The sequence below is a fragment of the Solenopsis invicta genome, chromosome 16 (assembly GCF_016802725.1).
Source record: "Solenopsis invicta isolate M01_SB chromosome 16, UNIL_Sinv_3.0, whole genome shotgun sequence".
In the NCBI taxonomy this organism is placed as follows: Eukaryota; Metazoa; Arthropoda; class Insecta; order Hymenoptera; family Formicidae; genus Solenopsis; species Solenopsis invicta.
This window is the reverse complement of record NC_052679.1, coordinates 23,608,674-23,633,577: the sequence shown is the minus strand read 5'-3', so window position 1 is coordinate 23,633,577 and position 24,904 is coordinate 23,608,674. Positions and strand designations below refer to the sequence as shown.

General features: G+C 34.0%; 2 protein-coding genes across 3 annotated transcripts in view; one reads left to right on the top strand and one right to left on the bottom strand.

Annotated features, from left to right (window-relative positions):
* Nucleotides 1-24,904, bottom strand: part of LOC105199559 — a 379,163-nt gene that overhangs the window by 162,432 nt on the left and 191,827 nt on the right. The window lies entirely within an intron of this gene.
* LOC105199549 overlaps nt 1-24,904 on the top strand; it is a 138,790-nt gene that overhangs the window by 72,144 nt on the left and 41,742 nt on the right. For both annotated transcript variants that reach the window (XM_011166697.3, XM_011166702.3), the window contains exon 2: nt 20,021-20,235. In XM_011166697.3, coding sequence (XP_011164999.1) covers nt 20,021-20,235 — 215 coding nt within the window. The remainder of the gene's footprint in view (nt 1-20,020; nt 20,236-24,904) is intronic.

Here is a 24,904-nt window from a genome sequence, read left to right as displayed (position 1 = left end):
ATGAGCCTTCCTTTTCCGGAAAGAATTCCACTGCTCTCCGGGCATTCCATTTATTGTCTGTTAATATTTTATTCTTCTCTCTGCAGAGCACTCTTTTATGAATCCACTTTGTAAAATACTTGTTACTTGAGATTGAAAGCCCAGAAGAAATAAAGCGAGCTCCAAGTTTTGCTTGGAATATTTGTGCACAACGAATAAATTACATATTTATCGATGATTAAGAAGATACCCGTCAATTCATTTTTCATTAATTATATTTATTAAACATGCTACTTTAGTAAATTGTTTTTAAACAATTTAAATGTAAACAGTCTTGTCTTGTCGATATAATACGGTCTCGTATAATATGAAGACGTCAAGACTTGTAAATCATTGAAATTTGCGATTCCGATATAAAACAGCTACAAATGGTTCTTAATAATGCACCAAAAAATTAAAATGTTTCGCTGTACGAAACTATCATGGAAATACTTGCTATTCAACAATTTCACAGTTCGTGTACCTGAGAAACTTTTGCTCGAGGATTATGTCTAAAATAGTCTACGAAGAAAGGAAAAAGCAAGGCGGAAAAGAAGAGACCGGTAGGTGATCGCTCTTGCCAGCGGTATATTTAATGCCGCAGCCGGTGTAAATGCACATTTGCCTCGAACAGAAATCTTTCTGAACACAACCACCCGAGGACATTGCTGCACTTGCTACACCAGCGGAGTGGTATTTTAAGCCACGTCGCGAAGAATAATGGCGTCGTTAGAAGCTTACGAAAGGGAGCGAAAAAAGAGATGCATTTTTGTAGAAAAATCGTGAGGGGGATAATTTTAAGAGACACGGTCGTGCCTCGTACCAAGTGCACGCGCGAACGATGTACGAGCGACAAGACAGAGCTGTATCTCCTTACGAGCCGCCCAGTTAAACGTCAAATTGAAGCACCATCGTTGCATCGCCGTAACGATTGGACAGATTGAATTCTTAATGAGCTAAATGTAGAGACACATATTTGAGAGACTCACGGAAGATTATCAAAATTACGAGAATATATTTCAATATTAAACTAAAAAACAGAATGCATCTTTTAGTATTCTTGGAGAAAGAGAGAGAGAATGAATGAACGAATGAATAAGCTTTTAGTGTTGTTCTAGGGCAAGCCCTTTAAGAACATTGCATTAATACAAGAAAAAAAATCAAAAGAATAATTAAAAAACGAGATAACAAAGAAAAGAAATCGAAAGAATAATTAGAAAACGAGATAACAAAGGGAAAAAAAGCTGATGGACAAGAATGAAATTAAAACAAAATAAAATAAAAATAAAATAAAAAACAAATACAGAAATATGGCAACACGCATTACAGAGATAATAGCGGTATGGCAGTAGAATGGTTGCAAAACGCGATGGCAAAATTCAAAGAACTAGGCTATCTCTTCTAACTGCAAATAACAAGAGAGAGAGAGATTGTTGAACAAACATATAAAATTAAAATGAAATATTGTTCTGCACTCTTTCTTCGTAATTTTAAACTGAATAGAATTATATGGTTTTCATAATTTAATGATATACGATTTAATTCTCCATGCTAGCGATAATCGTTAGAAAAATATGAAAACGAGTGATTTTATATTTTTACAGTCTGACTGCTCCGCTTTTATCAATATTAAATGTCTCTTGTTTCAAAAGAAATTGAATTTCTCTAATTAAACCGAAATATATTTCGTATTTTATATTTTAATCAAAATTTCATGCAGCAAAGGGTGCGTTCCAATATAAACTCACGATACCAAAATATATATAGTTCACGTTACGTACATTAGAGATTTTCAGTACTACTAGTGTATATTAAAACACGACTTTGCCCGCTCGATTGTCGCGATGCAAATGGCGAAGAAGAAGATAGTGGAAGTTGGCTTTGAAATCAAAGATCTAAAGCTGCATCTGATGACAAGTACTGTGATATCACTTGGTTGAAAACGATTCTTTGACTAATACAAGTAATAAAAGTGAAAAGTGGGATGTGAAATAAATGATCTTCTACTACGTCTTCTTAAAAATCTTATCTTATTAATTAAAATTTATTAATTTTAATTAATTTTGCGTCAGATCAGATTTTAGATTATAATATTTATATTTATATACAGAACCCTCTATAAGTTTGGACAAGAATAAAATTAAAACGAACTAAAATATTATAAAAACACATCATAAAAGTGTGCAAGAAAATACATAATATTTTGTAATAATTTGTTCCGATTTCGCTAAATGATTTTCCGACATATTTTCAGCATGTACAAACTCGTGAGTATTCTATCGTAGATAAAAATGTTTATAATTATTTGAATAAAAATATTTATATAGCTGTTTTACAATATATTCGAATCAATAATATGCATGCAATAATTACTTATACAAGTACTTATACAACCATGCAAGCACGAAAAACATAAATACAATGTCTATAGCAGGTTTCAATTATAATTTTTAATAATAAAATTAAAATTAACTTTATTACATTTGAAGGTTTCTAAAAATGCTGTAATAATGTATTTTAAAATAAATGTTATATAAGAATAATAAAAATTAATAAAATTTAAAATTGCAATAAAGGTTTTAACATTAGAGTACTCAAAACTTAAATAATATTTAATTCAAATGACTACAATATTTTTAATATGTATAATATATTGTACTTGAATTTATATAATCTCCATTTTATAAATGTTCAAGACTTAATTTCTTTCATATATTAATTGCATACATACAATGCAGAATACATTAACATCTCAAGAAAATTAAAACATTAATATATGTAATCTTTATACATAAGATCCCTTTTAATCTAGCATTTCTGAAACTTGCTAGTGTGTATCATGAAAACTTGTATTTGCATTTTATTCATCTACGAATTTTTGAATAATTATATCTACGCTGTTGTCTTCAGTTCCTTCTTAAGATTTTGATTCTTTTATATTGTGATATAGAAAGAATCCTTTATATTATGATACAGTCAAATTAGACATTTCGTAACATATTTTAGATTTATTATTGCAAAAGGGATATTGTATGGCTTCATGAGAGCAATGGACTCGTAATAGTTCGAATTCATCCCGCACATACATTTTTAAATTCGTAATTTTTAGCGCAGGTCACAGGAGAATTCTTTAGACCTAGATGACGATGACGTATAAGAGACTTTAATTAGTCCCATCTGCTCCCATTACAACTATTACTACTACTGCAATATCTGCACATTGCATGTATCACTTTGTATTTCGTGTCAAATGCTTTCATAAATATAATAATATAATTTACTATATCCCGTAGTAATCGAAATACCGTCATACGATATTTCCATAACAAGTAAATGATAGGTTACTCACTCTCCGTCGCCCCCATGGTCGTTCGACATCATCCAGGCCGAATCCTCCTTCGAAATCCTACGTGGCTGCTTGAATTGCTTCCCTATGGCACTCACACACGCGCAAGAACGCGATTTTACGAGCGAGCGAACGCGCGCGCGCGCTAATTACCGAAACGCAACGAATGCAGAACTAATTACGCGGATCGATATTTTTCGATTAAATGTGTCGCGATTCAGGATTGCTTTGCTCTCGTCGCATCTCCGTGGCATTTCGACCAACGGGTCATCGTCGAAAATTTTAATGGGGACAACGTACTTTGGTTTACCGCGCGCGGCACGCTAAGGTTAGGAATGCCGAATCGAGAAATGCCGATCGACCCTTGCTTTCCGTGCATGCGCTATTTAGCGCGAACGCGCGTCTCTGTGGATCACCACAATCAAATGCGCCCCTGTAAACAGACCAGAGATTGAGATTCCTTTTTGCGCGCGTTGAACGCGCGGTAACGCATGCATAGAAAGCAGGAGCAACTGTAACGCGACGCGACGTGACGCGACGATTCGTCCGGAAATACAGAGGGACGGAGGAAAGTGACACAGGATTCAGTATTCAGCACAATAATAGCACAATTTTCGACCGCGCGAATTCCGCGAAACGCATGTTTTACTAACAAATGATCCACCGCGACCTGCCGTTACTCCAGTACGCACCTCGCGACTCGCGACACGCTTCGCGCTTCTGAACGATCTGAAGTTGGCTGTCAAACTGTGGGCGCTTCAATCGGTGGCGCGTATTTGAATAGTTCAAATCGTTCAACGCGATGTATGTACGTATGTACGTATACGTACAGTGCACGTAATAATTATATGCTTTGAACCACGCTTGGCTAATAAGAAGCCTATAACCAAAGTTGATAAGGGTATATATTGTAGTTGCGGAGATCTTTAGTCACAAACCGATTCACTTTGGTGAAACGCATACTCCCGCGGTTTTTGCCAAACGAAGATTGGCAGCAGTCGGTCATAAAATAAAAATTCATAATAAGATGCGGATATACAAAATATGATGAAAGGAAGTGTTGGGAAATATTATTTAATTCAAAATTAAATTGTTTGTCCGAACATTTTCCGTATCATAGTCGGTATATTTTGTATTAAAAATGTAAAATTGATAACACATAAACGCAGAATTGAGAAGTATCGCGGCTCTTATAACGTCCGTTACTGTTATTTTTTTTCTACAACGGAATAATAACGGAGTTACATTTTTTTCGATAACGCGGTGACATAAATTTAACAGTCACTTTTATCATCACTTTTTACATTTGGAACTTATCCGTGACATAATTTTCATATGTTCAATGTGTTCAGTCTTTGATTAATATTATATATTAATATTATCTCCTTATACCAATAACCAGTCAAAAAATTACGTAAATTTATTTGTTCTTGTATACTAAATTTTACAGTTAATTATGGTAAATTTATGTACATTTTATATGTACTTTATAAGATGAATAAATAATTTGTATAATATTAATACGATTGCGCACGGTTACCCGCGGTGATTCTCATTAGCCTAATTTCCAATTACTAATTGTTTTAAATTTCGAGAATCCTGAACTATTTTTAATCGTATTTCATATGAATAATTAAAGTTATGTATTAGGTAATGTTACTCATTTAATTTTATGCTGCGCGTTTGCTAGTGTAAATTTCACTGTATTTCATCTTCTTGATTATAAATTGCTAAATGATTAATTGCAAACATGAAATCTAGTATCTGTTTTACTTTTACAGTGAGATAAATTTTATGTCTTTAAATTACGAGAGAAAAATTGCGTTATCTTTGCGTTTAGTGACAGATAACTGGCCCAATAGTTGATCAGATTAAGGCCCCTCCCACTGAGTACCAAGTCGGTTAGTATCCGACACAAAGAGGAATGATCCTCTAGGCGGAAAGCGTGCTCAATGTGCTCTGCTTCTGTCTGATCCCATGAGATCAATCCACGAAGGAAAGTTAAGCGTCGAACGCCAAAGGTCCCTCTGCAGAAAGAAACGAATTCCGAACTTTCTGAACTATTTCTGATAACGGTCATTTCGATAACGAGACAATGAACGAGGTAATGATAGTTTTCCCAAATAATGCAAATACTGCAATTCCAAAGAATATTTCCGCTATAATTTACTTAATATTTGCTATTGTTCTTATTTTTCTCTTATTAAGAAAATATCCCTGTTTAAAAAATAATAGTATAACATTCTTACAAAAATAATTATAAATAAGTATATTAAAAATAAAAATATATATATGTCTTAATCGCAGTTTATTAAATGTGATTTATTACATACTTCTATAAATTCTATTTAAAAAAAAATATACATATATATATATATATATATATATATATATAATATGTATGTATAGAGATTTAGACTGACAGTTAAATGTAAAATGCACATTCTAATATTTTTGTGATATTTATTTTTATTAGATATGAAAATATAAATTTTATATTATATATTAAATTGAATGTAAATTTTTTTATTCCTAGAAAACACAATTACTTTTACCATTACTTTTTTTTAAAAAAGATGTTTTAATATATATAAAATATATAATTCAATAATATATAAAACGTGTATACAATTTTTATAATGGGAAGCACAGCTGATCACAGTAGAGCTAAATATTGAAACGGACAGGCGTGGTCAATAATCAATTTACACAGATATTCACATCAATTCACACAGATTAGATATGATATTCTTGTATAAATGTTCAAATATTATCAATGTTTGATTAAATGTATTAAATAGATTAAAATTATCGTTTTAACCGACTGATTTATCGAAAAAAGAACTTTGTTATTTCAATCACAAATTTCTGTCAATTTATCTTTTTTAATATACATTATAAATTATTAATATATGTAAATGTGCACTTAATTATCGTACTGTAATAATAACATATTTGCTGTATCTTTAATTTCAAGTAATAAAGAATTACTATAAAATAAATATTAAAGCGACAATGCTACAACAGTAGCAGATACCGATAAAGGCATCTGGTATTATAAAACACAGTTAGTAGGGAAATTTATGTCAAGAGTACATTAACGTAAAAGTATATATTTCTTATATAATGCGGTTGAGCACGACAAGCTTATCGACATTTATTGCAATGAGAACAGTCTGCCCTAGAAATAGTCCGCGACAGTGCAAACTTTATTGGAAGAATGTTATTTTCATGAGCCCGAAAACTTTCCCGCATTCGGCTCGGTGAGAAAGTAGAATTTTAAATCATAGTATTCTAGTGATAATTTGCGAGAGCTCCTTATTAAAGTATGCATCAAGAATTTAAGAAATTCGATCAATATAAGAATCGGATGAATTTTACATGAGACTCTCGGTAGCGATAAGTTGTATAAAAGACAGTTTGTATGGAGGTGCGCTGCCTTACGTAACAGAGCTATCGTGGTGCGGCTTCAACAGAAGCGCTCAATGAATTTTCTAGTACTACGGGAGTCGAGCGGCGAAGCAGGTGAAGAAACTTCTTTGTAACAAAGATGAGGGATACTTTCGAGTACTTTTTCCGCTCTGCAAGAAAAGATTGGTTTTGCATCGTTCGCAGATCGCAGTCCATCGCGTAGTAAACGATACGACGCGACGGCGGAAATACTAACGAGGAAGATAGACGAGCACGATCCCACATTCAGATATTCCGATCGTAAGCACTCGCGATAGGAACGTCTCGCAGAAGTATAATTCGAGGCAACTTCTTTCGCAGCCTTCACGGTAATCAAACAGCATTTTATAGCACGTAAAAAAATTGCATCGCTTTGGGAGCAATATTTCCTCATGCAGGTATCCCTCTTTTTGCGGCTATCTTGACTTGCGAATTTTCAAACTTATGACCGACACGCTATTGACTAAAAATTAACTAGCAGATTATAATGAAGCCGATTATCTTCGTTAACCATTGATCTGAATTAAATATTAAATTCACAATACTGAATATTAAGAATTACATTTTTAATAAAAGAATGGTATAGTTTTTTTAATTACTTGTTGAAGTTAATCTGTGTTTGAACTGAATATTAACTTTATAGTAGTAGGATATTATAAACCTTTTCCCTATCCTGGGTATTTGGTGTGTCTGACCGATTCTTATTCGTACAAGTTTTTTTATTACTTTGGTTATTAAATTATATATTATATTTTATTTTCTAAAATAAAGTTTCAACATTCGTTGTAGAAAATTGAAAATATGTTCGTGAATTTCTAGAAATTTTTTTATATCATTTTAAATTGGCAAAAGAAAATGAACAGCTTTGACATACTGAAAATCATAGGAATGAGACACCGTTTTGAAAAATTTTTTTGCTTCATTTCCTAAATGAAGTCTACACCGTTTTTCGCAATAAAATAATTATTTTGCATAAATAACGTTTCATTTACACAAAATATAAATACTATTCTTGTAAATAGAGAGATACCTGTATTAAAAATATACATATATTGCAAAAAACAATGCAAATAGCATCAGTCTCATTGTGTCGCAAGGACACATACTTAACATTGACACTTTTTCCTGCTTGAATTTTCAACTTTAATTATCGATTTGGCAACATTTATACTTCTTCTGTTTAAATTAATGTATATTTCAAATGTGCCTCACATACGTAGTAACGTTTATCGAAACCGTGTTGAACGGAAGCTCGCTTGAGATCAACACAATGGCTGCCACGTGTCGTAGTGCAAAACGTTAAAATGGAACGTGTATGGTTTCCACGCAGTAATCCCGCGCATCTGCGATAGTCCGGGCTAAATTCCATCCTCTAAGTTTAAGGCTTACCTGGCGCCACAAATTTCTGCGCGAGCGCCGATTGGAAGGCCCTTAAGGCGCGTTAGAAGCGATACTACTGACTTCACGATCCGTTCCGATCTAGCCTGCGATTATGCCGTGCTACTTTACAACTTGCATCCTCGCTCCAGATACCGATTAAGCGAAATTGCAACGACCACCACCATTTGTGAGCGATGCAGTTGAGAGAGTCGCACAACTTCGTAGCTACCCTCTCAGAAAGGATTTCTCACAACAAGATTAAAAGTATTCTTCAAGTATTCAGTTGATGCAAATGTAATAGCTGCTTTTTAGACAAATTTAAAACTTGTTTTAATAATCAAAATGGTCTCCATCTACTTCTGCACTTTTGCCAACGTGATACAAGTGCCATTCTTTAAAAAGTTAAAAACGCCGTTATCAATGACGGAGGATGTATGCGAGATAAATTGTCGAGGTTTATGTCTCCAGACTGAAACTTTTCGAGGAAAGGTCTTGTCGTCCTTTCACTGGCAGAACCTTCGCTGAAAACAGTATTAATGTTTCGCGTTGCCTCGGTCGCACTATGACTCGTGAGTTTAAACTCGTATCACTAAATAAATTTCTTTATTTTTCATTTTGACTTAAACGAATTTCAACAATTAATATCGTAATAAAGAAGTAAAGTTGTATATACAAATTATCACGTGCGGGTCACGTACTTTTCACAATCAGCGTTATATGCATGAAAAAAAAAGGAACTATAAGAATGGAAAGTATAAAAAAAACAGCTATTTCATTAGCACCAACCTATTACGTAATTACGTTTTATTGCAAACTTGTGCAATATAAAAATAAAGCAATATTAAGATGAGATCTATAATTCTTATTGTTCTCTATCGAATTGAATAAGATTGACTTATTATCTTGAGACAAGAGTAACACATAGAAATTTCAAAACTTATATATTTAAAATATTTAGAATAAAAAATTGCTCGATACATGTTATAACGCACGATAATTAACTATTACTCAGTCTGGGAATAACGGTTAATTATTGTGTATTATAATACGATAGAGGACCAAGAAAGCAAGCACTCTCTCGGAAGAAGGATGCGATGCATTATGCATTATAACCAACGCATCCGTAGAAAGCTCAGCAACTTTGTCTACGCGCTCGGCGAATCCTTATCTTTCGACTATGGAACGAGGTATTTTTAATACTTACGAAGCGAGCTTTCTTGTGAGTCTTCGTGATATTTTATTAAAAAGAAAATTCTTAAAATCTTCCTCATCAATCGATTGTTTATCAATCAAAAATATCAGACACATTTGTTACAAATTTTCATTGAACTTACAATCTGTATTTGAGTAAATTAATGAAAACAGTAAGATCATTACATTCTAGATTAAAAAAATTTTTTAAGATTTAAGAATAAAATAATCTTCTCCCAACAATATTATGATTGTCGTTATACCAATCTTATTTTATAACATGCATAGAAGAGTAATAGCATTGAATCCAGAAAACTTTCCAGTACTAGCAATAATGCACAGTTTTTTTACGATGAATCTTCTAAGTAAAATGAATGTATGTTCATCTGTGTTACGTTTAATTGTAGCTCTGGAATACATAAACGTTCGACTGTTTGAAATACACTTGTGAATTTAAATGTAGATATTTAAGAAATAATCCACGAAATTATTACGTGAAATTTATACTTATAATTTGTATTTTCCCATCTACCCAGTTAAAACTGACATACTTATGTCGATATGAAAAATTGATATGCAATTAATTTAAAATAATAAACAACTTGATCTGTTTATTCATTAACGTAACTTTCAATCAATCATTTTCATCACAGTTGCGGGAAATAATAGCATAAACAAAATCATATTTGAAAATTATCATTTAATATGTAAATTAAAATAATCGTAAATTTTAAAAGTCTGTAAAACCTTCGTATATTTATTAAATAAATTGAAATCAATAATGATATACGCGATTTTACTCTATCTTATTAATAAATAATTTGCGAAATCTAACATTCATTATTGAAAAGAGTACTTTATGATATTAACATTTCTGCGGTATATCAACGTAAAATATGCGCTTCCTAAATTTCCCATGCGACACACGAGTTTCTCATTACCAATAACGAAATTTGCGTGCCCAGTTCCGCTGGTAATCTGATGTCGGTGCTTACATATTAATGACATTTTCCCGAATTGAAACGAGAGAGAGAGACAGTAGAGCGAGCGAACGAGTGAGCGAGAGAGAGAGCAAGAGTGAGAGACAGACAGAGGGGGGGGGGGGAGAGAGAGAGAGAGAACTGGCATGGAATACCTGTGCTCATTCTCGCGTCTCTAAATTCCATATAACGCGTTTCTGCTGTGCGAATTTGTTTGGTGAAAATGATAATGGAAGTCGCACAATGTAGCCTGAGAGCGAAGTTTCACCAATAGCGTCATAAAAATATTTCCTTCGCGATAACGTAGTTGACGATCAAACGAAAATTGGAACGCGTAAACTTCGCAGCTAACAATTAAATATATGTGACGCAAAAGCAAACAAGAATAAAAAAAAGAAAAGCATTCTTTCGATGAAAGTTTGATCGACATTATTTCATACATATCCTGGTAGGAAAAAATTTTACAAAACGCTACACCAATTTTAAAAAATGTTACAAAAGTCTACACAAAAATGTTAGAATTGAAAAACTATTCTAAATTTTAAAAAATTTCTTTTTTGTTGTACAATGTCTATAACTTTCTCGGTAAAACTTTGTCAAACTTCAATGAATTATAACATTCTACACGTTTCTAATTGTAAGTATAACTTATTCTGGCGAAAAAATTTCAATGAATAATTACAAATTTCTACTAAAAATTGTTTGTAAAAAAATTATTAATTTTTTTTGTAGAAACATTTATTTTTTATAAAAATATTTATTTTTTTGTAAATAAATTTCTTTTTTTCTTAGATATATGTATATATGTATTTAATTAATAAAATTAGCAAGTATTCCAATTCTAGCATTTTAGTGTAGAATTTTTTGTGCCAGTATACATCATATATTTTTATCTAACAATGCATTTTAAATAAAATTCATCAAAGGAAATAATCGCTAAAAAAAAAACACGCAGGTATCAATCAATTTACATGATGACACTAAATTCAAAATTGACGTTAAATAATCCATACGTACTTTTTTTTATTCCATTAATTGACAAAGATATCGTGCTGTACGGTACAGCGGAAATAACTTCAATCGTGGCAAAATCAATAATGAGCCGCTTATCATTTATCCATATTCATTATTAGCTCGTACCGTCACCACCTACCAATCAACCACGATAATTAGCGCCTAATTAGCGCGCCTCATACTTAAATGTTGCCACAAATTGCGCAATACGTTTGCAATACATTAACAAATAGATCTTGTTTATTGCATAGATTGGAAATTTTTATGAAATTTCAAAGCACACCCCGTAAAAAAGTCCATAAATTCTGTCCACAGAGAGAATTTTCTCATAAAATTTAGCCTGAAAATATTATGGTTACATGACAATATTGTATTTCAAAGAGTTTTGTCATTTTCTCTGATTTATTTATGTCTGCTACATATATTTCATATTTTAACACAATAAAAGATAAAATATGTTTTTTTTTTACTACTGTTAAACTGTATTGTTATCAATTTCAATAAATAACGATTTTAAAATATGTTGAACTCTTAATATTTCATTATTAATCATACTTTCATTAGAGCAGATGTCTACTTTTAATTATCCAGACAAAAAATCGCCGCCAAATTTTTTCAAATACAATATAAAACAGTCTGTAATTTTTTAATTATAATTTTCTTCATATTTTGAGAAATGTCTTATACATCCTTAACTAGTTGTGTTTTCACATGTTGATCTATATCCTCTTATTAAAAAAATTCTGTCTCGAATTGTCAAAATTTTGACCTGAAATATTTTACGATGCTGCATGGTAACTTTGATAACGCTGTCTATAAAATGTCTTTGGTATATTTGCAAATGACCGTCATTACTCATATATTCATCGTTACTCATAATATTTAATAAGTTGCAAGTTATCTAGAGCTTATCACCGCACATGGTGAAATTTGTAAGGAATTTTACGCAGTAAAATATAACGAAAAATTCTCTCCGTGCATAAATTCTCTCCTGATACTTGTAGCGTACTCGATACGAACGAACGAAATAACGTTCTCTAGTCGCAAAATACAACTGCATTTTTGGCCACTGTAATATAACTACCGCGATCAATAGCGCGGGAATGCGTTTTTATTAGCGTCGTAAATGGGACACGCAGAAAATATATCGACGCACGAATATCCTCTCTGTTCCTTTCCTACCTTTCGTCGTCGTCATTATATCCCCCCAAAGACCTATCCTCGAACGGAAACTCGAAATAAAAGCGGCAAATAAAACAGCAGCGCACTTGACGGCCGAGTCATCCCCTTTATATCGACCCCTCCCCTTCCCCCCTCCCCCGCCCATCGGTATATCACGTCCGGTCGTGGAAAAATGATGAATGCTCTTGGGTAACATGATCACGCGCGTACGCACACGCACCCGGACATTCAATTGCTTTTTTCATAAACCCGCGCGGAAAGTATTTTTGCCCCCCCCCCCCCCCCCGCCATTTACGTTCATCGAACCACGAGTCGATCCGAATTCGCCCGTCCGCATTTGTTCCGTACCTATTTACCTAACCCGCGGAATTGTCCAGCCGTACATAACATCCGCCATTACAGCGGACATTGAGATTAAATGAATGGAGTCTGTCACTAAACATGATATCTCTGTGCAAAATTGCTTACGCCGCGCGTACCCGCGAAGAGGGGGGAGGAAGGGAGAGAAGAAAAAAACAATTTATCGCTCGAAAATGCCTATGGCGTCGTATCCGACGCGTTAATTGCAAACGTCCCCGACGCAGCGGCGCGTATTTAAATAATTTTCACCCTGACTCGATGAGCGCAACTTTACAACTGGTAATATTGCGCACGCTGCAAGCGGAACGACGAACTCTCCGGCGCGACGCACGGAGCGTAATCGTTCGGTAACAGGCATTAAATTGCTCGCGCCGAAGTTGTCTAACGATCTGAGCCATCGCTCAGCTCAGGAGCAGCCCGGTCGCGCTGCTGCTAACGACGCATTATTGCACGCCGCGAAAATATATCGCGAGCAGTCTCGTTTATGGGGGCGAGCCGTAAACGCTCGTGCGCGCGCGTGATCGATAAAAATGGCAAAACGCCGCCGCCGGTCGTCGCGCTTATACGAACGAACGTTCGGCCGATCCGCTCTGGGATTATCATCGATTCCCTACGCGATCGACCCGGCGCGAACGCGAACGCGCTGGCCGGCACCTTGTTTATGTGTAACGTTATATCGGCAATCGCGGCTGTCGCGCTCGAGTTTCATTTGTATTTTATGTCCGCAGCGCGGAGGTGCGAAGCTTTCGCCCGCGATCGGAGTAATAGCCAATAAAGCCCGTTATTTTGCAATCAACACGGGCATCGCGAGAGAAATGCTTGTTTTCCTTTATGCCGGGGGTTCGTTAGGAGAAGCGAGCGCAGGTTTTGCAAAACGCTTATTGGGAGTACAGTAATTAAGCCGCGAGACTATCGCGTTCCGATGAGGCGCGGCGTGGCGCGGTGCGTCGCGGCGTCGCGGACTATCGTAATATACGAATAATAAGAAGATTTGGAATTCTGTGTGAAAATTGTTCCGTGTACGTATTTAAACAGCATCTCTATGATAAATATGATTTTACGTTCTTATTATTTATTATCTCATCTGTCTGTATCGTTTCTTTTTAACTCAAAATTAAAATATAATTCGATTATTAATTCGATAATTCATAACAGTTGCACTTGGATTTTGACAAAATTGCTAAATAAATTTCATAGTGTATTTTAAATTGCGTATATGGTCGCGTTAATTCTATTCAACTGCGGAATAAATTTTACAAATTTTGATAGCTGATTTTATGAAAACGCGGAGCAGCTGTGTGTGACATTTCGCATTTGATATCTCTTGCAAGTGTCATTTATCCAAATTAACTCGTAGCCATGATAAAGGTTTAGAAAAATACTCACATAGCGAACATATTTAATATTATGTATTATACATATATAATATAAAAAGTGTATAGTAAAAAATTTTTGAAAGACATTTAGTAGTGCTCCAACTATTTAATTCACTTTACATTATATTTTCGTTGCATACTATTAATACGAAGTTTTGTACCTTTTCTACGTATATTTTATCACTATTATTATTTTCTTGCTACGTATTACTTTATTATTTATTAATTTTATTATAGATTTAGTTTATGAATCATTACTGGAAATTGTGAACTTTATTTTTTAAGATGCTCTTTTTTACATTTATTTTTATTTACTACATAACTTCTGCATTTAAATTAAATTAGTATTAATATCATTATTTTTCAATATTATAAAATTAATTAGCAATTACATCAGAGAACAATACACTTGGATAATATATGTGCGACCAAACACAGTATAAAGTATTAAAAAAATTTTATTAATACAAATATTTGAAAAAAAATATATGGAGAAAGAAAGAGAGAGAAATGTAAAAATATCTGCATCAATTTATTAACAAACGATTCATCAACGTAAATTATAAAGTACTTAACTTGAAAAAGAAATGTCAAAATATTAGCAAGCAAATGTTACTTTTGTGACGTTTTATTCAATATTTATTGATTACAAAAAATTTGGAAATGACGAAATATATATTTCTGTGATATATATTTTTTTTATTTTGTTTTTTTATTAATTCGTTTATTTGTTAGGAATAAAGTTTTATTTAGTATTGTTTAAATAAAGATTTATTTCAGTAAAATACATTTATATTCCACAAATAAATTTTAAAGTGTCTTTCTCTCAGCATGAGTCAAATAAGAGATCCACTTAATTTATTTTATTTTTTTTTATTCCATTTATGAGAATATTGAATTAAATTAAATTAAATACGTTCTTTATTTCAATCATTAACAAAAATAAAATATGTCTTGCATATATATATATAAAATATTCGTAAATAAACAAAAAAAGAATGTTTTTAAACTTTGACATTGATCAATTTTACTTGTTTATAATTACATTAAAATAAAGCTCAAATTAAAAATAAATTGAAAATAACAAAAAACTAAATATTGTTTATTACTGTATATTATTTTAATCAGATTTAAAATAATTATTACTCACAAAAACGAAATCCCTTAGGGTTTATGCAAATATTACAATTATCCTAAATTTTATCTTTAAATTAATCATTTAATTTTTAGAAATTAATAGCCATTTGAGTGCAGCTTTAGCTTCTCAAAATTTAATAGTATTAAAAATCGTTATCCTATAATGCTCGCACATAATAAAAAAATAACAATAATCATAATAACAATTGTCATATTAGCGGATTTTATTTAATCAGTACTTTGTTTTTAAAAATATTGTATATATAAATATAACCCTTCTTTGACTATTCCTTTGACTATTTGACTGCGACACATCTTTTAAGCATATATGTACTTTAGGCGTAAAACAACATTTTTAAATGGTAAATTTAAAAGGGGTCTTATTTAATGCCTCAGACGGCTCAAATACATCTTAATCCTAATCACTTCATTCATACATACACACACACACACACACACACACACACACACACACACACACATATTCCAATATAAAATTGTTTAGCTATAAGTATACGTAAACAAGTCATCAAGAAGACAAACCTCACAACTGTAACAAAAATGTTTCTCGGTCCCTTTTGGGATCAATTAAAGAGAACATTTCTTGAGGGGAATCAGCATCGTGAAAGTTCTCTCTCTCTAAAGAAGGGAGAGAAGAAGAATTAAAAGAGAGGGATGGTCGTTTCTCTGGCAGGTTAACTTTGCCGGTATATGAATCAATCTAGAGTTATCTGCCTTGCACTTACAATTAGACGCGATATCTCTTTTACGTATATTTATACGCGCGCGCCTTTTTACGGACAATAAATTGCTACAGTATCGAGAGCATTCTGCGAAACGAGATGTCGCAGCATTTGCATGTTATCTCCTGCTCTTTCGCGAAATTACGCTCTCAAAAAGCACGGGATCGCCCGCGCACACAATGGTGTTATCTGTGCGCAGCTTAGTGCGGCACTCCGTGCCTCGGAATTATTTATTGCACTTAATCACCGATCTGCGGCCCTCGGTAGCAGTTAACCCATATTTCCCCCAGCTTAATGGCGAAAATAAACACAGTGCCCGGCCCGCCGAAACATCTCCAGCAACTAAATGTCTCGTGGGCATCGTGCACCATATGCGAAACCTCTAATCGTGACGTTCCGCCGTTTGCACGTTACGCCCCCGCTATTTCGCGAGGATGCATCTCCATTTGCTCGCCCATGCAATTCCGCATTTGAAATGCCGAACGTTGCTTGAGCGATGTCGATCCGGCCGGCGTTATGCCGAACGACGAAAACGCCCCGTAAACCCGAGGCATAATAATAAAACTGAAAAATTAGATTCTTCCGTTCCATTCGAACGACCAACTTGGCGGGTCGCTTCAGATTCATAGCGCAGCGTCACGCTTTAAGATCCGCGTAAATCTCCATCTGATTAGCGAGCGCGAGATAAAGTGACGCTAACTTAATCGCCGCGCAGTAAGCAGTAACGCCGACGATCGTCCACTGGCAACATTATGAATCCATTTAAGGTCCGCAGGTACCGTGCGCGGTGGAAAGCATTATGTTTCCGCGTCTCGCGAAAGCGCATCCTATGCCGCGCACGTTTCGTGCATTTTTATCCCATTTCAAGGAGTGCTACGTTACATGCGGGATGTACCTACGTTATGTAAACGTTTCTACGTCTCCCTCCCACTCTCTCTCTCTCTCTCTCTCTCTCTCTCTCTCTCTGTCTCTCTCTCTCTCTCTGTCTCTCTTTCTCGCACTAGATTATTTATTATACTAATTACGAAATTGCGGCTACCAGAGTTCCACTTTCAGGCTAGCTTGACGGCGTGAATAAAGTTTACCCTGGGAATAAGTTGTACCGCAAACGCGCGGCCCTTTACGAGGCGCTCAGCAAAGTTTATCGAAAGCATTTAGCTCAATACTAACACGTACATTGAATTAATTTAACTCGCGCGGCGCGCGATAGCGCGCTTCCTTCTTTGTAATTGGTTTCTTGAGAGGTGGACAAAGAGGATCGTGCACGAGGATCGTAGTTTCCTTCCTTGGACGGGTAATAGAGGCGCCGCCGACTCGCTTTGATCGCATCGCCCGAGTAAGACTCCGAGCGTCTCAGAATCGACGGTAAGACGGCCCCGGTACGGGCGGGCGAACCGATGACCGCAAGGGCTTCGAGTGGAAATTACCAAAAGACAACCGTATTTCGACGGCGTCGGTAGCTCTAAACATTCGTCGACTGAGAGAGAGCTCCGAGCGCGAGTTAAGCGTTTTCCGATCGCGACAATCATTTGCGTTCTCTCTCTCTCTCTCTCTCTCTTTCTTTTACACACACACATTTGTGTCCATCTACGATTATTAACACACAGAACAACCTATTATTAAAAAAATTTTATTTTGAGATTGCTTCTTGTCACTTTTAATTAGTAAAATATGTTTTTGTAATTAAACTTTTACATTTTTTTAATTTTTATACGAGTATCTGTAGCTGAAGAAAGCCTGCAAGTGAGATTGCGACATATCGTGATTTACATATATTTGTTTTTAATATAAAATAAAATGAAAAAATCAAATTATAATTATTGTTTACGCTTATTTTTTGTTAACCCTCTTATAATATTAATTATTGCAGAATACAAAACGGTATTGTAAACTGCTATGCAATCTGATACAAGACTGCTTTCTAGCTGATGTTTACAGTTCAAAGTTTTTTTATTCTCAGCTTTTGTTTAAGAAATATAATTCAAAAACAGAGTGGTACGTTAGTATTAACAAGCTTCTTGTTACATAAATACAATGCTGTTTCTCCCGAGTTTCATCGCGTTTATACCGTTGATGGCATGGCAATCGCGTCAATAGAATTTACACCGAAAATTACGTGTATTACGCTGCACTATTGTTTGATCGAGCACTTTAACAAACGTTGACGAGATGCAATCAGTTATGCTAATTGAGTTAATTATGTATGATAGATTTGTCATTCAGCATAAGTAGATCACAGCATCCATTCACGTTAATGAAATTTTCAGTCAATTTCTACAATAATTAATATACGTATTGAGTCGATCAGATAACAATCATGCTTATTTCCTTCAAAGATTAATAACAAAATTGATTTTTTTAAAAGCATACATTTTTATTCCATTATCGGTAAATTCGCATTTAATGATCGGTGCTAAGTCAATTTATTTCTTGCGTGAATTGATGACGTTGCAGTTTGAAAACTGTTCTCTCTGCACGGAATCGTGCTTAGAAAGCAAAATGTCTTTCCTCGCGAAATGGAAAAAGGAATGGAAATAGGATTGGTATAGGCTTAATCTTAAGGAAAAATATCTCTTCAGAAATACATCCCTCGTTCTCTCAATATCCTATCGAATAATGAAACACGTATGAATTTAAATCTCAGTTCTAGTGCAATAATAAAAAACATTTTTGAAAAATTGTTAACATATTTCTCTGCTTTCATTCTTATACTTTATACTAAAAATATATGATTTTTTACAAAAATGTAAACATTACGTATCATTTGAAATAGTTAAGTCACATAGTTTCGTTTCTAATTACTCGATTCCTGAAGAGAAATGTTTACATTAAAAAACATTTTTTTCTGCTGGTTTTAATAAATTAAAATACAAAGCTTACAATTATCAGTGAATATTAGTATAGTATTATATAAATTAAAACTTTTTAATTTTTCTTTTATACGTGTTTCATTGCAACGTAAATTATAAATGTTGTAATAATAAATGTCATTTAAATTTTTAATATAAATTAAAAATGTAAAATTGATAACACATTCCTTGTAATCGTTACAATTTTTTGTAATAAAATGATAACGACAGTTACTTTTTGTGATAACACAATTAATACAAAGGGAAATATCAATCTTAACTCAGCAACAACAAAACTTGAAAAATTAATAACACTTTTTTTTAGCTTTTTAGATGATCTTTAAAAAAATAAATAGTCAATAAAATTATATTACCAAATTACGATTAATATCACAATCTCTTGTATAAATAACTTTTGCAATTAAAAACTATGCGAATTCTACAAATAATGTACGTCTATAAATTTTGTTTTTAATTACTGCTTGGTTCAATTACTACGTATTTTTTTAAATAGATAAAATATTAAATGAACCATATTTAAAGTTCTAGCTTGATTACTCATAAAAGGTATTCAAAATTTTTTTAGCTGGACATTTCTCATCAGTTATGGAAAGTCGACTAATGGCAACATATAGATTTGCAATCGCTGATAGAACATTAAATCACGTCGCGAAGTTTTAATTCCTGACGTGAAAAATTTATCTGAATTATTTATGACCGTTCCACTTTCTGACCGGCGCTTAATCCTAAAATCACATTCGGAGATGGCGCGTATCAATCAAGCGCGGCGCGACTATTGCGTCGTACGCAAATGCATGGCTAGAATAATTCATGAACTATACTGTATACACTTTGCGAATTCTAATCGCAATTGTTATTCGTTATGATTCTGTATCAATAAATATTCCTCGCACACGCAAACGAGATGCACTATTATACGCTCATCGATCGAACGTCTTTCATAGAGAGCATGTTTTTTTTTTATTGCTTGCAGGTGCAACAGGTTTGAAAGATCTGACGATAAATGTACCGACCATGGTCAGATCAGGCGATACCGTAACATTGTCATGCCATTACGACCTGGAGGGCTTACCTTTGTACACTATACAATGGTTTTTCAATGATCACGAATTTTATCGCTTCATACCCGACCGCAGACCACCATCGCCACCCTACAGCACTTTCGATGTGGCTGGCATACAAGTTAACGTGAGTAATTTATTCTGTATATAAGTACATAATAGGTGCAAATGAACATGTGAAAATTTCCATCATTGCGAAGTCAACTAACAGCAAAATAGATTTACATTTGTTGAGCGATAAAGAAATAAAACGAAAATTTTAATTTTACAATGTGAAACAATTATTTGAATTATTTTATGTCTGAATAATATCTCTAAAAGTATAAAGTTTGTCAAAAGTTTCAATTATTTGTACAATTATGAATAGAATTATTTACTTTAGAAATTCCTTTCATCTTTTTCGAAGTACAATAATCCTCGATTATCTCACTCTTTTTTTTCATCGATTTAATTATACACTGCAATCAAAAAATTAATTAATCTTATAAGGTAAAGACGTTCTTCTATATTTATTACGCACTCGTAATGCAAGGAATTCACGATGTTCTTTATATTCCTCTCTTCGTTCTATATCTATACCTTTAAACATTCTTGAATCTTTTTATATCCTTTCTCTGTAATCAATCTTTAATTAAACGTAATGAAACGTGAAACTAGATTGTCGGAATGTCAAAATGTCAAAAGTTGGAATACGAAAAAGATTCACGTATCAAATTATGAAATAGTCGGGTCCAAAAATTGTTCAAATACTTAATCAGTAGATAAAAGAAGCAGCAATAATTCTGATGTCCTGCATATTTCACATTGCGTGTTACCAGTGTCTCTTCTAAATGAATCACCGAAACACGGAGTAGGTTTATATCTTTGTCACATCCAATCTCTCAATTAACTTGCAAATAAAAATCTGATCTTTTCAATAACACTCTCATAAAAGTTTATTATACTAATCTCGGTAATACTACGGTGCTCATTACGGATGGAGTTTAGCCGATAAATCTTAAATCCATGAAAAATGTTCTCAAAGGTCATGAATAAATAAAATTAAAGTTTCAAGTTTTGCAATTAACGATTTTAAATGTACACACATATATATATATATATATATATATATATATATATATATATATATGTACATATACATGTATAGGGTTATTAATGAATGTTTTCACTTTTTACTGCATGATTTACCAACGGATACATATTTCTAACATATTATTATATTAGAAATTACAAATGCATGTTCCGATGGTAAAAAGTGGGAACATTCATTAATAATCACTCTGTGTGTGTGTGTATATATATATATATATATATAATCATAAAATTTAATCGTCGGTATTGAAGTTTCGGCAAAACGAACCGTGTGACTTAACACGGAGAAACTCAAGATTCGATTGTTAACGTTCTAAATCGCTAAATCGGGCTGCATTTCTGCTGTACGACGTGTATCATAAATTGTATTTCTCGAGGGATGCGCACATTGATGCGCCGTTAGATCCATTTATCAAACGCGCTCTCTCTTTCGAAGAGTCGTCGAGATAAGAACTAAAGCCGGCCTCGATTTTTGCGCTCGCGAGTAAACGACGAGCTGTCTTTTTGCGACTCGCGCCCGATCCGTGCCGTAATCTATTTTTCTACGGAAAACACAGCCTGCAAGTAGATTCGATAAGAGAGAAGATCTGGCCGCGCGCGCTCTCCCGCCGAGGGCGAAACTTCTTGCCGTTCCCTGGACAACCGGTCCCCCTTCTTCCAACCCCCACATATCCGCCCTTTCTAATCTTCCATGCATCGGGGCGCCTCCATTTTTCCGCCGGCATAGCCGCGACGAAGGCAAAAGTTTCTCTTCGCGGGTGCAGGGCGAGGAGAAGAATCGATAGACTGATTTATGGCATGTACTACGACCGCGACACGGCTTGAACCTGGGTCAAGCGAGTTCCGTGTTTTACGGACGTCGATTCAACGTCGCCGCAATCGCGTCGCGAATCTGTCCTCCCCCCTCCCCTCTTTGCTCCTTTCTCGCGTCCCTTTTTCTCGCGTCCTCTTAAGGTGAGACTCTCCTTAAATTTTCCGACGCTCGAGAAAATGGAATCCCCCTTTCCGCAAGAGAGCACTCGGCGCGAAAGCAATATCCTGTAGGTTTGTATAACGTCCTCGCGGACGCGTGAGCGCGCGCGCGCCGAAGATAAACGTCAGAAATTAATCCTAGATACATGCTTGCGCTTATTGAGTGTATGTGAGAATCACGGACAGTTTCTGGTATTGCAATATGTAAATTTACATTTCGCATTTAATACAATAAGTATTGGATTGCTTAAATTTAGTTTACGTAGAGATTAAAAAATCCTAATTTTATAATGTGACGAATCAATTTGGATTTAAAGGAAGGTTGCCAACCGCCAGAGGAAAGTTATGTTTAAATTGATGAAATCGTTTCTTTAACTCGATTTTTCCAAGTCGAAATGAAAATACCTTTGAGGAAATTAAAAGCTTATTTAATTTCAAGAAATGACGATATCAGCTTTTCTTAAAGTAAATAAATTATTTGTTCTAATTATTTATTTAATTTAAAGAAATAATATTTTAATTTAAAGAGAGCACTGACGGAAATTTAAGAAATAATTTAGTTGTCCTGGTTTACGAAATACGTTTCTATCATTTAGAAAAAGATTTACATTGTACACAACCAAACTATTTCTTTAATTCTAACAATAGAAACGACCAAAAAATTTCTTCAAATCAAAGAAATTTTTTCTTTAACCGTAAAGCAATGTACAAATTTCTTTGATTCAAACAAATATTTTGTGATTCAAAGAAATGTTTCTCCGAAGTGAATACTGACATACCACTTGTTTCTAGATTTATATTTCTCAAACAAAAACTAAGAATAAAACTTTGGAAACATAAATACAAACTAGAAAGTGTTTTATCAAATAATATAGCAGTTTTAAAATATCGTTTCGAATATTGCAACAATTGAGTTTTTCATAAGATAACTAAAAAATAGCGATTGACAAGATGAGTTCCAAAACCAACATATTGGGCAGTAATGTTGCATTACATTTTCTCTTTCTTTTCTTTTAACGACACAATCTTAGTATGTAAAATATTTGTAAATTAATTTAAGGATTCAGAAGCTTTTCATTTCAATGTAAAACGATTTTTATCGATTTGCAAATTATGTCATTTCGCAAGACACGTAGTGCGACTATTGCCAGACTATATACAGAAACTAGATTAGGTTACTAATTCCATAGATAAATATCAATATTGTGCCTTTTATTTTATTCCATATAGATTTTTTTTTTATTTGGTTTTATCTTATATTTTATAATGTCTTGTTGACAGGTGTGCTGCTTAACTACTCCGCTTTTGTTTAAAACCGCATTATGAAAAAAATAAAAAAAAACATAAATAAAACAGTTTCAGGCCGCCACAAACATGTAAAATGATCTAATATTATTTAAACTGTGCAATTTGCCAGAGAAACTCGTACAAACTTTATTCTCGCTTTTGCATAATTCATTTTTAGCCTATTTTATATAGAAAAAAAGCTATGAATGTACAAACTATGGATTTTTACTTTTTTAATTGTCTAAACAAATTCTATTTTTATCAATATTTATTAATATAATTTAATTTCTGAAAAATAAGGTTATAGTATCGCTTTAGAAGACTCATATCGATATTGACGACTTTACTGGAACTACTTATTATTTCACTAGTAGCTTCGATGTTATTGACATTTTGTTTTCTTTACCAGCTTTAAATTTCGGTATATTTTTTGTAAAAGTGTAACAACGTTTTAACCTTAATCAAAAATCGAGAAATGGACGTGATAGAAAATTAATATATTTGAGAAAAAAGAAGGGAAACGGTTTCAATCAATCGCTATGGTATCTATTTTCTTCTAATAAATTTTACAGTTTGTAAGATGATTTAGCTAATAAATATCTCAGGCGAAACACCGCACGCGCAAGGAAGACGTATATAACTTTGATAGCGTGTACATTTAATAGCGTCCAGCGCTGGCTTCCTTTTTGCTTCTTCCCCTCGTTGCCCTTTGTCCGACGATTCAAAGGAAGCACACTGAAGTCCTGCAGGAAAATACTCTCGTGGATCGGCGAGCTTTACTGATAATTACAGCAAAAGGACGGTCGGGCAGACCGCGAAAATGGAGCAGAATTTTAGAGACAGGAAAAGCGTAACATAGAGACTATATATGTACATATATGCGCAGAGGGATATCTGGTTGAAAGAACGATATCGCAGATGATGCTGATCCAGAATAAGAGATAGCAGAGGGGATCGGCGAAATAAAACGTGATCGAACAATCGACGAAACATCGCAGAGAGCGACGATGGTAATGTATGAGAATATAAATGAATTATCGAGGGTGAGAAAAACGGACGGGAGATGGCAAGACAGTGGAGAAAGACAGAGAGAAAGAGAGAGAGAGAGAGAAGCGATCAAAGAACGGGCAAGAAGTAACGGCGGAAATAACGGTGGAAAAGCGAGGTGGAATTCGCTTGAAAAGTGTCAGGTGACTTCAGAGTTGCGAATACTTTTAGGCGTGAGACAAGCGGGGATGATGAGAGGAGGAAAATGATATGGGAAGAGAAACTTATCGAGAGGAGACGAAGTGACGCTGACGTTACGGATACAGGGGCTCTCGTCTGAAGCGAGACGGCCTTCTCGATTTCTTCCTTCGAAAATGCGACAGTGAGGATTCAATTTTTCCAACTGTCTGGAACTCTGCATGGATTCGCAGTTATTTTACAAGATTTTCACTTCGCGT